Source organism: Dysidea avara, chromosome 7 (assembly GCF_963678975.1).
Source record: "Dysidea avara chromosome 7, odDysAvar1.4, whole genome shotgun sequence".
Lineage (NCBI taxonomy): Eukaryota > Metazoa > Porifera > Demospongiae > Dictyoceratida > Dysideidae > Dysidea > Dysidea avara.
In genome coordinates this window covers 2,622,202-2,636,723 of record NC_089278.1, presented here as the reverse complement: position 1 = coordinate 2,636,723, position 14,522 = coordinate 2,622,202, and the positions used below count along the sequence as shown (strand labels likewise).

Here is a 14,522-nt window from a genome sequence, read left to right as displayed (position 1 = left end):
AAACTGAGAGCCTGAGATTTGTAGGTCATAGAGGAGATCATTTCATCGGTGATTGTGCTATGTAATGAGTTAGTAAAAACAATGCCTAGATTGTGCAATTCAGTGGAGGACTCAATAATTGTGTGCCAACCATTGACAATGCCAGAAACTCATCATGTGAACACAAACTTTGGCAGGTTGAACGAAAGAAAATTGAGTTAACTAAAGAATTGAGGTCTTTTTGAATGCCATGTGGATGAAATTTGTTGGAAGCACTTTGTAGCTAGCTATATGGTTCTGTTGTTTTCCATAAGGAGATACCTAAATTACACAGTTCACCAGAAGTTCCACTATGTGGCACACTATCAAATGCTTTCTGGAAGTCAATGTTTCTAGTTGTTGAGTTGAAGCAGAATTCATCTGTACGTGTTATCCTATTGAGAGAGACGCAGGGGTGGTGGAACAGGCCAAAGGCCAACTTTTACAAAGTATTTTACACCAGCAGTGGAGTTTAAAGGATAGTACCCATAAATTTTGAGATAACTAGCTACTTACTGATTTTGAGAGAAATATAAAAGTAACTGTTATATTAAAGTATCTCAATCTGCCCTTGCAAACATTAAAGTGCTCATACCTCCTCCCCCCTTTCCACCACTTGTAGTATCAAAACTACAGACTCTAGTTTTAATAGTATAATTTACATATTTCAATTCTGGGTGTAACACATCAAATATGTGCTTAGATACTCTAACACAGCAGTCAAGATATTCCAATACCAAAATGGAATATACAACACACTCATTGGATAGTTTGTTGACTGTTGTTAGCTTCATTTTGTGGTCTGTGTTCAATTTGTTGACTTCTTGGTCTGAGTTCATTTTTACACTGTGATCCGAGTTCAGTTTGACTTTGTGATCTGAGTTGACTTTTTGGTCTATGACTATGTTCAGTTTGACTTTGCGGTCTGAGTTTTGTTTGACTTTGTGCACTGTGCTCAGTTTGTTTAGTTTGCACACCTTGATTTCGTACACTGCTGTGTTTGATTCTTGCCATCAATCTCCTTTTCTCTTCTTTTATATGTGTCTTATTAACACTGAATCTTGCTTTATTTCTAAGTTCAATAGTTCTCTTGTCTTGTCTTTCAGCAACTTCTTCACTTGGCTGAAATTTGCTCTTCAAAATCTTGACGACTGCAGGATAGCTAATCCTAAAATGCTTTGCTAGTTTACGGAGTGGCCACAAATCCGGAAAATCTACTCTCAGCGATCGCAGGTAGTCCATTTGATACCGTGTCAATTTTCTCTCGGGTGTCTGAGATGCTGACTTGAATGTTTCCTTCTGCTCCTCGTCCGACGATTCATTCTTGCCATGTGAAAAGAGTCTGACTGTAGTTGCTGTCACATTTCGCCAGATATAAACCGGCAAAGTATCCCGTAACAAAGAACTTCTCCAGCAAAACATACGCACAGCAACCATAGATGCAACTAAGTGTAAAATTGAAATTTATTTCGATTGTGGGATACATTTTTCACGTGACTAATTTTTCTAGCTATGCAACATACTGTATTTATTTCCTTTAGACTTGGCACTCATATAAATGATAAGCTATTCTAGTCCGGGAGATATGTTGTGCAAGACTTACAAGATCCCTGCACAGAAAATGTCATTTTCTTTTGGGTTCAACAGAATTTACTGTTAAGTTTTTCAAAACAAGAATTGCAAATGTTTGAGTAAAATTCCAACATATTTTATATATACATTTAATGCAATATAATAATAATAACAATATATAACATGTTAAGTATGTATTTGAGCAGATATTGTATAGGTTGAGCTGTAGTGTATGTATGCTGTGCCTTAAATTAAGATGTTAGTTTATTGATCAGTGCCCATTATCTCTACAGAACAGAACAGAATACATGAAATGTATCACTGATGGTGAACAAGGATAATTTACTTCACATTTCTGCTGGAGAAGGTGCAGCAGGACAATCCTTCCAGAATTTGTAGTTTGACTCTAACTCACTCACAACTTCACTAATGTCAACATAATCTGCAAAAGAACAAGCAATTATGAAGCTGAACGTTAACCACTACAACGTAGCTTACTATTCCATGCCTCAAATAATCCTGTGACAATGAAGTCAATAAACTGAACCTGCAAATAAAGGAAAATAATAGTGTTATCCATAGTACTGTATGTACATTATACAGAGACACCCAAGATTGGATGGACGGATGCATATTAACACTTACATATTATACACACACATACAGAGTTAGGTTGATAATGTAGCTCATATAATAATTATATAATTACCCATATAATTAGCAATAAATGTAAGGAAAAATTTAGAAATTTTATATTTGAGTAGGGATCACAGCCATTCAGCTGACATTTGTAATCCACTAAGCAAAAACTGGTCATTTTGGCACATTGCTCAAATTCCATTTTATTGCTTCTCTGTTATCTATAGTAACAAAGGAGTGGACAGCCAAAGTTTAAGTTTTTTGTGATGAATAGTTTTAGAGTTATAGAGCTAGACAGGAGATGGTTAAAGTGGCATATTGTTACTTTTGTATGCCTTGAATTAATGGCCTCATATGTACATGCACATGCGGTCATGCGCACTTGCTAAAATGCCTGAAAAAGATAATCACTTCAACTGCCAACAGGTTAGTGACATTTTATTATATTTCGTGAGATTCAATGCATGTAACGTTGGTATTTCTCTTTTACTACACAATCATACAGCAGTTAGTAGCTCAAAGATAAAAATAAACAACCAATAAAAGGAAAATAGTCACATATCTGGTTGCACATGCGCTCCTTTTCTTTTGCTGCATGTGGCTCGTGCCATGGTGATTGCAGAAAACCCAGAGACAAAGTCGAAAACAACCAGTTAGAACGTGAGAAATGTGTCTCTGAACTACGGAATTGATGATCCAGGTGGTAAGGCTACCAACAAGCAGGACAGAAACAATCATGTTCCTTTTGATGAGTAACAACGTTAGTCAGGTGGCTAGTGTTCCCGTTTCCCTTTGCCACGCCGTTCCCACAATTCTGGGGACCAGCAGTTACTGCACCCATGGTTGTGGGTCAATCCTTCACTGGTTCCGCAGGTTCGCTGGGCCAGCCTAGTTCTGCAAGTTCACTAGGCCAGGTTGCAGAGGATGATGTCATGACTATACTGAGCACCAAAGAGGCAATGGAATTTACCCTACAGTAACTGATGACAACATCTGGGAGAATGGAGAATACCTGGAGAAGAATTTTAACAGGAAATTAACTGATATAGAAAAAAGATATCATAAAGGATTTCCCGAACCCTCCTGTCTGTAAGACGTCAATTGCCTCAAAGTTAGAAATGAAAGTGCTGATTAAGAAGACAGGCAAAGATCCCCACTACGGTGCAGAGAGGTCTGTATACGCTGCAGCAGTAGTTGCTAGACATGGCAGAACTACTGACTGTTTGTGGACAGACATGAAGACCAAAACACAAAGGTGGACCCTCAAGCAGTCATCCTATTGGTCCAAAGAGGCTGTACCTCCTTGGAATGCTATGCCTCCTTGGAAGCACCTCATTATTATTCCATTACTCAAGAGAGGATGAAAGTGGCATGGTCCAGGGTCAACCCATAACTGTAAACCTATTATGGGAAGAGAAGGATACTTTTTGTTGGAGGAGGCTTCTTTGAGTGAGCAACAAAGAGGCTGGGCTCTATCTAGCAAGTGACAGGAGCCAGGCTGGGAGGAAACCCTATTCACAAGAAACGGCAACAGGACCCTAGGGAGTTTATTGGAGAAGGGCACCCCTGCAAAGTACGGTGACAGGAAACCTCAGTGCCACCAGCCGTATCCCCGGCCCCACCCCAACTCCAAGGGAAGGGAAAAAAGTGGAACAATCAGTACTACAAACAAACACTGTATGTAACTGTATGCAAAGCCAATGTTTTTTGAAACATACCAATTTCGCTTATTCACCTTCCAACTGTGGGGCAGCTTCCACATTGTGTCGAGAGCTGGCAAACCATAACAACCGACCAATGGGTGCTACAGGTTGTCAAGGGTTACAAGCTCAAGTTAATGGCTACCCCATTTCAGCCATCTCAACCTTCAACAGTGGTAGCCAAGAACGGTCAAGCACTAGAAGTGCAGTAACTACTGAGCAATAAAAGATGTCAGCACATGCTGCAACCAGTAGGCAGGGGATGGCGATCTTGATGAAATCTTGAATGAAGACATCACGGGCAAGGTTGATATTTATGATAACCCAGAGTACAGCGCACATGGGAACTGGATTCATCCAAGGCAGCATCAATGTTCTGGTGACCTGTGTATTTCTCTTTGTACTGAGTTCCTTGCACGATGTGCCATACTTTTCCCCGAGTACCGGGTCACTAATCAACACAAATCACCAAGTTGTTTGAAGGATGCCTTAGGACTTTATGGGCTCATTTTTCACAGCCTATAGTGCAGTTCGACACTCTCTCTCCCCATTATATACTCTATAATAGGGTTTATGAAAGGAACCAAGTAAATATCAGTATTAAAGAATGTCAGTCATTTGAAAATCTGTATAAACACTGTGGGATACTACCACACAAATTCATAGTAGCTGCATTGCTGAAAGTTATAGTAGCTGCAGCTATTAACCAGTAAAATATGTTGTAATACAACTCTGTGCTATTGTGGCATGCATATTCTACTACATGCAGACACACAAACAAACACACCTGTGTTTGGGGAAAATTGCAAGTATTCCGATCAAAAGCTGGCATAACGATCGGCAATCCCATCTTTCTTTCCTCATCAGTCTATCAGTAACCACTAGGGTCATATGACTAGCTAACAAGTAATAAAAGCTCACCTGAGAAAAATATTCTTTTGAAATTCTCAATGCCCATTCCTTGCACATTGGCATGGGTCTTGCGGGATTGCCAAGGTCAGCCGTCTTCACTAAAACCCGCTTGACTAATAAGTCCATATCAGTTTGATCCTTGTCTAAACTTGTGGTGCTGGCAGAGGTGAAGTCACCTGATGACTATAATGACATTACCAAAACAATCATAACAACAACAATGGCATCATCAAAACAATAACAACTAATAATCTCAACCACTAACCTGTGATGTCACTCCGGTGGTAAACTTTGATAAATGCTCAAAATGTTTTGACATGTCAGTGGCTAACACCATCTCCACTATGTTTTGCCTCATTGTTTGATAAGCCTCCCTATCAATAGAGCACCAGTCAATATGTACACGTGTATACATAACATGCACTAGTACACCATACATGACAAAAGCACAAGTTTGCAAAGTCTTTGCTAGCACAGTCTTGTCTATCCAGTGAACCAGCAAGGATACCGTGTGCTACTCAGATGTTATGTGTAAGCGTAGGCAAATCCTCCTGGGACAGGATTAATAGCCTACAGCATGTCTCATAGGTGAAGGTGTGGACACCTGTAGTCACCCACAGATCTTCACCCGATGTGTAAGACATGGACAGTTGGCATTTGTTCCCCAGTTAACACCAGGTACCCTTACAGCTGGGTGGGCTGCTTCCCCAGTTGATACCAGGCCACCAGGTCCCATTTAAACAGCTGGTAGACTAGAGCAATGCAAGTAAAGTTTCTTGCTCAAGTAAACAACAACTGGGTATAACAATTACCAGGCTGTTGCTCTAGCCACTTGGTTATGTTGCCACACGCAACACTATATAATTATTATATAACACATACGCTTCAAGGTGTTTAAATATGTTGCTTGCAGAAGAACGTGTGGTCTCCTTAAAAGCAGTGGCTACATGGTGGTTCTCCAGTATGGACTTGTCATTATACAATAGAGATAGCTCGTGTTGTGAGTTGCTGAGAAAATGGTTAGTTCTACCAGGGTGGTCCAAGTCATGCACAACCATTGCAATAAGAACTGAGGCAATATCCAGGGGATCCCAGACATCCTAAGCATCAAATTAAAAATACATTCACCCTTTTTATCATGCAACATACTCCTCGATCTATGAGCTTCTGCAAGAAATATGCTCCAGCTTGTAGAACATCGGCAGCATGAGTGGAATTGTGGTAAGTGTTGGAACGGTGATATCTGCTCTCCATGAGCTACCGCCAAAATATGGAGGACATCATTACAACACCATATTAGGATAAAGTACGTACCTGCAACCATGATCCTACAACACTTTCTTCCACACCCAAGCACTTGTCCACTCCAAACCATCGAACAAACACTTCCATGCCCAAATAATATAGTGGTCTAGAAATGACAGCTAGTAAACATCACTTCTAATAGTCACCGTAACTGACTGGTTAAAAGATACTGCCTCTAATTCCATTATATTGTACTTCCATGTCTTCAAATTATCCAGAGCCTTTCTAATTTGAGATGGCGTTGCTAAGCAGTAGAGCTTGCTGGTAGGCTGAGAATGTAGGCTTGTTCCTGTGAATTGAAAAACAATCTTGAATTAATCTTAGTAGTGCTGTATTCATTACCAACCTCTGGTAAGTGAGTCAAAGTTTTGTGATTGTCTTCGAGGATTCTACAATTAACATAAAGGATAAAAAGGTCAGTTGTTAAGAAACAAAAACTGACTTTTAACAAGCCACGATAAACAAAACCGCCTGTTGCCAAAGTTCCTTGGTTTGATGGTTCATTTTCCTCTAGATTTGGGGCGTAAATGTCGGGTACCTTTTTAAGGATTTCCTATAAGACATGGCAATGACAAGCAACATTAGTTGATCACTGAAAAATAACCATTGTAGTCTCCAGTGTATCTTTGACTTCTACAGAACACTCATCAGTATTTTGAGCAATCTGCAACATGTTTATCACCTGTCAGACCACACAATGCTCACTGCAATAGGTCAGTGGTTACATTCAAACCTTCATAATCGGTGTTTCTACCACTGTCCGTGTTTGTGATAAGCTACCCAGTGAACCATGCCCTGGTCTTGAGCTCACTAAGTGAGTTGGTGAGTTAAACGATCCAATAGACAATGGACCACAATACTCACAACTGCTTGTTCTTGATGGGTGATGCCATCCATCCTAGAACACCCACCATACCAAACGTGCATTATATAGAAAACCCTTTGCACACATGGTGCACCACATACCTGGTGATAACATGGCCTTAATGACACTTCATATATAACGTCCCTGCAACATCAGAAACAAAATGATTCAAAAGCCCATGTGTAAGGGCTGATAACTCACTGGTATGGATTGTGGACAGTAACTATCTGTTTACTGTGCTTTCTCTTTGCCTCTCCTTCTGTTGACTAAATAACAAAAATGATATCCAACCTATAAACAACCATTAAGAACACACCTGTCTTCCTTCTGTTTCTTCCTCATGTGTCCAATTAAAACTCCTGTTCGTGTACTGTTGAGTAAAAGAAACAGTAAGTGAAATAATGGCTTTGCCTCAGAGCTGTAACGTAACTGCATGGCACAAATTGACTAGGACATTTCTAGCCCTCCTAGCTAATGTATTACTAGTAGATCAGAGACAATAGCCACTTGAGGTAGTAATTTCTACACTTAATAAATTGGATACGATGATTACAAATTGTGTGCACTAGATGGACATTCTGGGAAGCAAAATGTGGTTTAATGTTGCAGAACTATGTCTTCCATTGTAACTTGACAACCCTAGACCATCCCCACAACAAAGGTACCTGATTAACTAAAGCCACTTTTTCACTTCACAAGGTTCACATACAAATATATGCATATGGAAAACACTACAGAACTGAAATCAAAAAAAAAACTACTAGAATTATCCCAGTACATGTCTGGTACAAGGCTACACAGCTGCCACTATACCGCCCACCTATGCTAAGACATGCAAAGCAAAACCTGTGTATTAAGGACACCTTTGGACTGACCAAAAGTATCAAGGTGTCCTGATTTTCCAGCTCAATTTTTGTACTAAGGGATACTTTGAGACCATTACTAAGTGTCCACATTGTACAGGTGACCTCATTTTCAAGTGTCCTGATTAACAGGTTCCACTGCATGTATGTATGTACTCCCAAGTACAAACACTCAGTGAAGCCTGTGTAATACAGATTACTTGGAAACAATACTTTGGGTCTGGATTAAAACCTCAAAGTGTCCACACATTAACAAATACCACAGTAATATTAAAACACATGTTTACTATGCCTACACCTCACTAGTAACACATGTTTACCTCATGTACTTAACTGTTTATACTTGAAAGGTTTCATAATAGCAATTAAAACACCCATTAAACACTGCACAAGATCAATACGCAAAGTTTGGTAGTGTGTGTGGTAACTGAGGGCTGTGCACTCAAGATGGAAACTTGAGTAATGAGTACCCAAGTTGAAAGTGAATTCTCGACACACCAACATGTATGATGGACCCTGTTCATTTAGCAACTTGTTAACCACTGCCGTATTTCCTGTGTGTTTTATTCAACAAACCATCTTATTTAGCACCCACGACAGGTCTGTCCACTAAATTTTGTCAAAGAAAATAATAGTACCATTTTTGCCAGTTTAGGTGAAATTTTTGGAAAGTTAAAATGATTTCTCATACTATATAAATAAAGATACAACACTTTACATTCAGTGCCACAGCATTTGTATAAGTTCATATAGAGTGAGCCTTTAGCAACTTTAAAAAAAACTTAACAATTATAAGCACATCATATTTCAGAGGGATCAGTCTCACATACCAATGGTGTATGGTCAGTTTTCCTTATCAAATTTCTCTTTAGCAAGAAGACAACATATCATCTTGGTATTCAAACTATTGACCCAACATGTCCATTATGATGAGGTTCAAAATTAAAATTTATTTCACCAAAGTTCCATCTCTACATGGTGGTATTAAGGACACTGCTGGTCAGCCATTGTACAAGGAAGCTAGGGAGAAGCCATTAAAGTGTACTTGCTTTTTGTTTGTATTTTTAGCAGCAAAAAAACATCCACTAACACTGATACAACTAGTATAGTAGCATTAAAATTTCACATTACAAGTGATGTATTATTTTCTACATACACTTCCAAGATATATGGAAAAATCACAATATACTTATGCCCTCCCTGTGAGCTATTTTCTAGTAGTTTATAATGCTTATAGGCAGCTGGTGACGTAGGCAGTAGATCAAATCATGTAAACAAGGTTGTTGGTGATTGTCTTTTTAATCATTATTATTTTATAACTATTTTATACAGAGGCGTGTTGTTTTCAATACTATTGGGCAGCATGACATAGTCTGTGACATCATCACGATTAACAGAAGAGAAAGTGTAAACATTTAAGAGGTCATGAGTAGAGCTGTATTATCTAGATATACAGATATCAAGATATTGTAAGGGTCATCGAGATAAGGATGATAGCTTTACTTATCTGTAAACCTCTTGTTTTTATCAGACAATGTAGTTACACCTTCAATCACTTGAACACACTACAAAACTTTTTCATTCCTTTAATTGCAGTATGTTGACTTAACTGGCTACTTTAGTGGCAGTTAACAAAAATATATATTTACTATGTGATATGAGATTAGTTTAAAAGGAAGCATCGAATTTGTACCTCTGGTACAAAAATATATATTTACTATGTGATATGAGATTAGTTTAAAAGGAAGCATCGAATTTGTACCTCTGGTCATGAGTTGCAAGATGGAGAAGACCACTACTCCTATCACACATTCACAGAGGAGGGTGGAAGTGCCTTAAGCACCGTTAAAATGAATTATGTAAACCCTTGTTTTTCAGCATCAGCTAAATATGCAGACAATGTAACAAAGTGTGGCATCATTGTTTTACTTACAATAAACATACCTGGTTAGTGCTAAACTCGCTATGCGCGAAATAGTGTTTCATCGATTTTGCCTAGAAAACTAAGCGCTTTACAAAACTAATTACATCACCTTAATCCTTACACAAAGCATGATCTAAAAACTTAGTTAATCCCACTGAACCCCACCATTTACTGGTTTTGTATTGAGACTATTGAGGTTCACGCGAGATTTTGAATAGAACTATGCAATTAAGGTAATATGTTTAAAGTAGCGTCTAAAGTGCTTCTGCCTTCCTCTGACACATTCAATTGATACTCACCAATGATCTGCACTCTGAGCCTGGATGGATGATGCTTATCTCCACAGCATCTGTACTATACTCAGCTACTTCAAAAAGAGCCTCAGCAAATCTGTGAAAAAGTTGCTTGATGGAAGCTACTATATACTAATAGCACTCACTGTAATCTGTTGTTTAGCGTTAATTCGTTGCTCTCCAAGAGGTGCAACTCAGATTCGAGGAATGTGGAGTCTGATATAACCTAAAATAGCTTACAGTGTTCTCTGCAGACAGATGCATGCACACACACACACGCACGCACGCACGCACGCACGCACGCACACACACACACACACATACCCTAGAATATCCTAGTTGGGATAACTTCTTTATGTGATCAGACTTTTTCCTGAAAGACAAGACAAGTGAATAAATATCTGATGCTGTATTAATGGCATTTATGATGACATCAATACACTACTACAGTAACTTAATAGTGCAGAGTTTGGACAAAATCTGCTACACTGAAAGGAAATACAGCAAGCCCAACACTCTGTGGAGTCAAATGTTAGCTAAGAAGATGAACATTCCACTGTGTAACAAAACATTTTGACCAATCAGATAAGTTTGGAATTTATCAGCACAACTTTCTATAAACTACCCTCAAGTTACGTAAGGTTTTACAAACAATGCTATAGTCATTATTAGCAACACACGCATATACAATGGATACGGCCATAAAATTTATTTTTAAAATATCGCAATCCCACACATGTATAAGCCTACATGTGTAACTAAAGTGTGCAATACTTGTAAACAGCATTGACTGCGTGTGGGTCATGGTATCGTCACATTATATTTACACACACTAAAATGCTTTTTATAAAAAAGAATTATGACTGCATTTTAATTTGCAAACCATGATTGCAACACAGCACCCTCACAGTTCAAAATGAAGTTGTTAAAAACGAAAATTATCACTCAGTTTTGTTTGGATATGCTACACCAGCATTTTCTGTAGTAAGTTATAATGAGAAATATATTTCTAGAGATTAAAGAAAACAATTTACTTCCTTGTGAAAAGGGCGCAATACAACCAATACATATGACATCAATGGATGTTTACTTTTGTCGTAGGTACATTTCTGATTACCATATTGATTCTGATAATATACATCCTATGAAAGAGACTATCCTTCCTTGTATGAAGGACATATCTCAATTCAACATTATACGATTCCATGTAACTTAAAATAATATAAGGTATTGATGGCAGTGATTATAAAATGACAATTAACAGAAATGGCAGAGGTCAGGGGTTGTGTAAGAAACAAAACAATTGTTGAAGTGTGAAATATAACAACAACACTAGGATTGATCCACTTTCTGAATCTTTTGAGACGTCCACAAAACATAACTGATAATTGCACATTAGAACAGCATCTAGTTGCTGTTTTCTGGTACTAAGTCACACACACACACACACACACACACACACACACACACACACACACACACACACACACACACACACACACACACACACACACACACACACACACACACACACACACACACACACACACACACGCTTACAATACTGAAGGATCCACTATAGCCATCAAGACAACAGCATCACCATAGCTTTTTGAATGTAACTCCCTGCAAAATAATTTGTATTCACAAGACTACAATAACATTACATTCCCATAGTACACCCCAGTCTCCCACTCATATTATTCTTGTCGCAGATCATACATGTGCTATCACTACAGATGCCATACATGGTTTGACGTCATAATATTTAACATTGCCCAAGTACTAATTGGACAGCTTTAAAAATTCATATACCTCAATAGTTTTCAGACAGCCTTATTAGTGTATATCCAGTCACCAATTACAACATGACATCTATACAATATAAACTTACCTAGCTACCTCCTCTGGGTTCATATCAGATGACAAGGCATCGACTATCAGCACCTAAGCATTGATAGCAATATGTCCCTGGTGTAAAGGACTCAGCTCACTTGGTGATGTTTCTTTGCTAGAAGTTCTAAACTATTGCTTGTGTTTTGTGATGCTTCACAGCTGTACCCAGCTTGTGTAAGTCTTTTTGCCAATCCACTATTCCTTGACTGTACAAGGAGCTAACAGGAAGATCAGAAAAAAACCTTGTTAGTAGGACATCCTCACTTGTTGATAAAAGGCACTATAAAAATATTTTTAATGGCTTCTAGGGAAACCAGGTTGAAATCTTTTGAAAGATGCCATGTCAAATAGTATATACCATGATGTATAGAGGCTGTCAATAAACTAAATAAACAATCGACTATAATAAAATAATATATCGATTCAATTAATTGCTGGCCACAAGGCTGGGCTTTCTAAATTGATATGGTGAGGAAAAAATTATTAATATGCCAACCACAAGCGACAACACGGGACACACACATTTGCCACCGACACTCCTCACGGTTTGCACATGGCAAAGAATAGCGAATAATCACACATTTACCTTCATGTGCGGCTGGCCGAGATTCATACGCGGTATCCTCTGCATGACGTTCTCCTTCGAGAGAAATATTTATTTCTTGGAATGCAATGGTCTTAAGAACACATACACCAATACACGATCACACAACATTAGCCAAACATTAATAACTTCATTAATAAAGTGTGCTAATGATAGATCTAAAATTGTGCACACAGATCCATTTTGAAATAGTCACGTAACAAATTAATATGTACAATCGTTAAGAGGGTACCTTGGAGAAGATGTCCGTGGGCCTTCTATAGTATGGTGCCGACTCCACTTCACCGTTATGCATGACTCGACTCAACTAAACTCAATCCAAACCTCGTCGCCTACTCGATTTAATATAGTCTAACCACTCGCGGTTGCGCGCGCCGCAATTAATGAAATGTCTAATCGAAAAGTAGCCAAGGTTCCGGTGCGCACACAAGAAAGAGGTGCTAAGATTCAGTATGTTTTTTGGCAGAAGATGGAGGAAGACGCCAGTATTACATCAGGTATCAAATTTGTTGCATATACAAGCACTACACCGTACCATTTACGTGTCTCCGCATGCTTTGTACTACAAGTAGTACGAGTGTTGCTTGTGCCTTGGCTATCGGTTTGCCTATATCAAATAGGGACGTTATTGCGTGTAACTGCACAAACTACACTAAAGGTTATAGTGCTGTAGACATGTGTTGAATGCTGTGCCTTGAGTGTAACTTGTAAGTGTGGTATTCGGTTTTTCTAACTGGTATGAGTTTGTTTACGTAACAGTTTAATGTGTGTAAGTAATTTGTTAGGATGCCCTCTGATTTCCTGGAATAAACTTGTACTACCAACCTTCTGTTGTGTGTGGTTGTATATTGTAACATTATTACTGCGTTTGATTGCTGGGACATACTCTCAGCATGCAATCATATTTTGGCTTTGTGCTGTTTTCAATGCACTCAAAAAAGAATTAATATACACATCAGGCCTTTTTAATTGCAAGTGATACACATTGTAATGGATTGACTTCAAACTCAGATCCTCTTATTCATCCAGTTTTGTCTAGGCTTTGTGCTTCCCTGAGGAGTATATATGTACACATTAAGGCTTGGCTTCCATACATTAATCCTCCCACTTTAGTGTGTGTCTGGGTCTTCAGGATTGTGAGCAATTTTTGTATGGTCTATAGTAGAATTCTCTTCCTGTGTGACATGGTGATACAATTAGTCTGAGAAAGGGGCCACACCTGCAGGGAAAACTTATATTAATAGAAAACTTCCTTATATAGTTTGCATGTCATCTCAAAGGGGTTAATAGTTTGGCTCTTCCTGGATAGTTGACTTAATTATTCATATGGTGTAACAATTATTATAGTGCAATTTGGTTGGCATCTGTGTAGAATATGTCTGAAATTAAGTGTTGTGCATGTGTTATGTAATGTGTATGTACCTACATAATTAACATATAGTATGCACCTGAGCCCAGTCATGCCCATACACACACACACACACACACACACACACACACACACACACACACACACACACACACACACACACACACACACACACACACACACACACACACACACACACACACACACACACACACACACACGTACCCCATGAAGCTACCCACTTAGTCTAGGATGCTGCTGAGTGACCTATTGACAGGACTGTTTTGGACCAGGTGAGTGCAAATGTCTATCAGTGTGATCTGAATCCTGCAGAACGAATGCTTGAGTGCATGCATGATGTGATGCCACACACGCATGCACACATACATTTAGTTTTCCATTGTTACATCATAAACCCTTTTCATGGAGCATGTTTGCTTTGAGCATTGTGGCTATAATATGAGTGAAGTTGAAGTATTTTTGTGTGCATTTTAAATCTCTACATGTGACTAAATGACCTCAAGATCCAATCCTGTGTATTGTCTTTGTGTGGTGAACAGGA

The 14,522-nt window shown here is 38.7% G+C and overlaps 2 protein-coding genes across 4 annotated transcripts in view; one reads left to right on the top strand and one right to left on the bottom strand.

Annotated features, from left to right (window-relative positions):
* Window positions 1-1,704: 1,704 nt before the first annotated feature.
* On the bottom strand, window positions 1,705-12,982 carry LOC136260249 (high affinity cAMP-specific and IBMX-insensitive 3',5'-cyclic phosphodiesterase 8A-like). Of its 3 annotated transcripts, XM_066053924.1 has the most exons (26): window positions 12,824-12,982; window positions 12,574-12,627; window positions 12,086-12,205; window positions 11,986-12,038; window positions 11,652-11,717; window positions 10,416-10,464; window positions 10,238-10,317; window positions 10,098-10,188; window positions 7,328-7,381; window positions 7,213-7,277; window positions 7,113-7,155; window positions 7,011-7,044; window positions 6,880-6,956; window positions 6,751-6,828; window positions 6,589-6,699; window positions 6,493-6,535; window positions 6,303-6,435; window positions 6,156-6,252; window positions 5,991-6,098; window positions 5,724-5,941; window positions 5,107-5,215; window positions 4,851-5,024; window positions 4,717-4,797; window positions 2,089-2,137; window positions 1,942-2,032; window positions 1,705-1,877 (listed from the first exon to the last, which is right to left on the bottom strand). In XM_066053924.1, exons 1-26 carry the CDS (start codon window positions 12,884-12,886, stop codon window positions 1,862-1,864), a joined length of 2,157 nt encoding a protein of 718 aa, XP_065909996.1. In that variant the 5' UTR covers window positions 12,887-12,982; the 3' UTR covers window positions 1,705-1,861. The 3 variants fall into 3 exon arrangements, with proteins under 3 accessions (XP_065909996.1, XP_065909995.1, XP_065909994.1); XM_066053923.1 differs by having other exon boundaries at window positions 1,937-2,032; window positions 6,880-7,044; XM_066053922.1 differs by having other exon boundaries at window positions 6,880-7,044.
* Window positions 12,968-14,522, top strand: part of LOC136260252 (WD repeat-containing protein 41-like) — a 13,411-nt gene continuing 11,856 nt past the window's right edge. Inside the window, exon 1 of the mRNA XM_066053927.1 lies at window positions 12,968-13,088. Within this exon, the coding sequence (XP_065909999.1) occupies window positions 13,044-13,088 (45 nt within the window). The 5' untranslated portion in view covers window positions 12,968-13,043. The remainder of the gene's footprint in view (window positions 13,089-14,522) is intronic.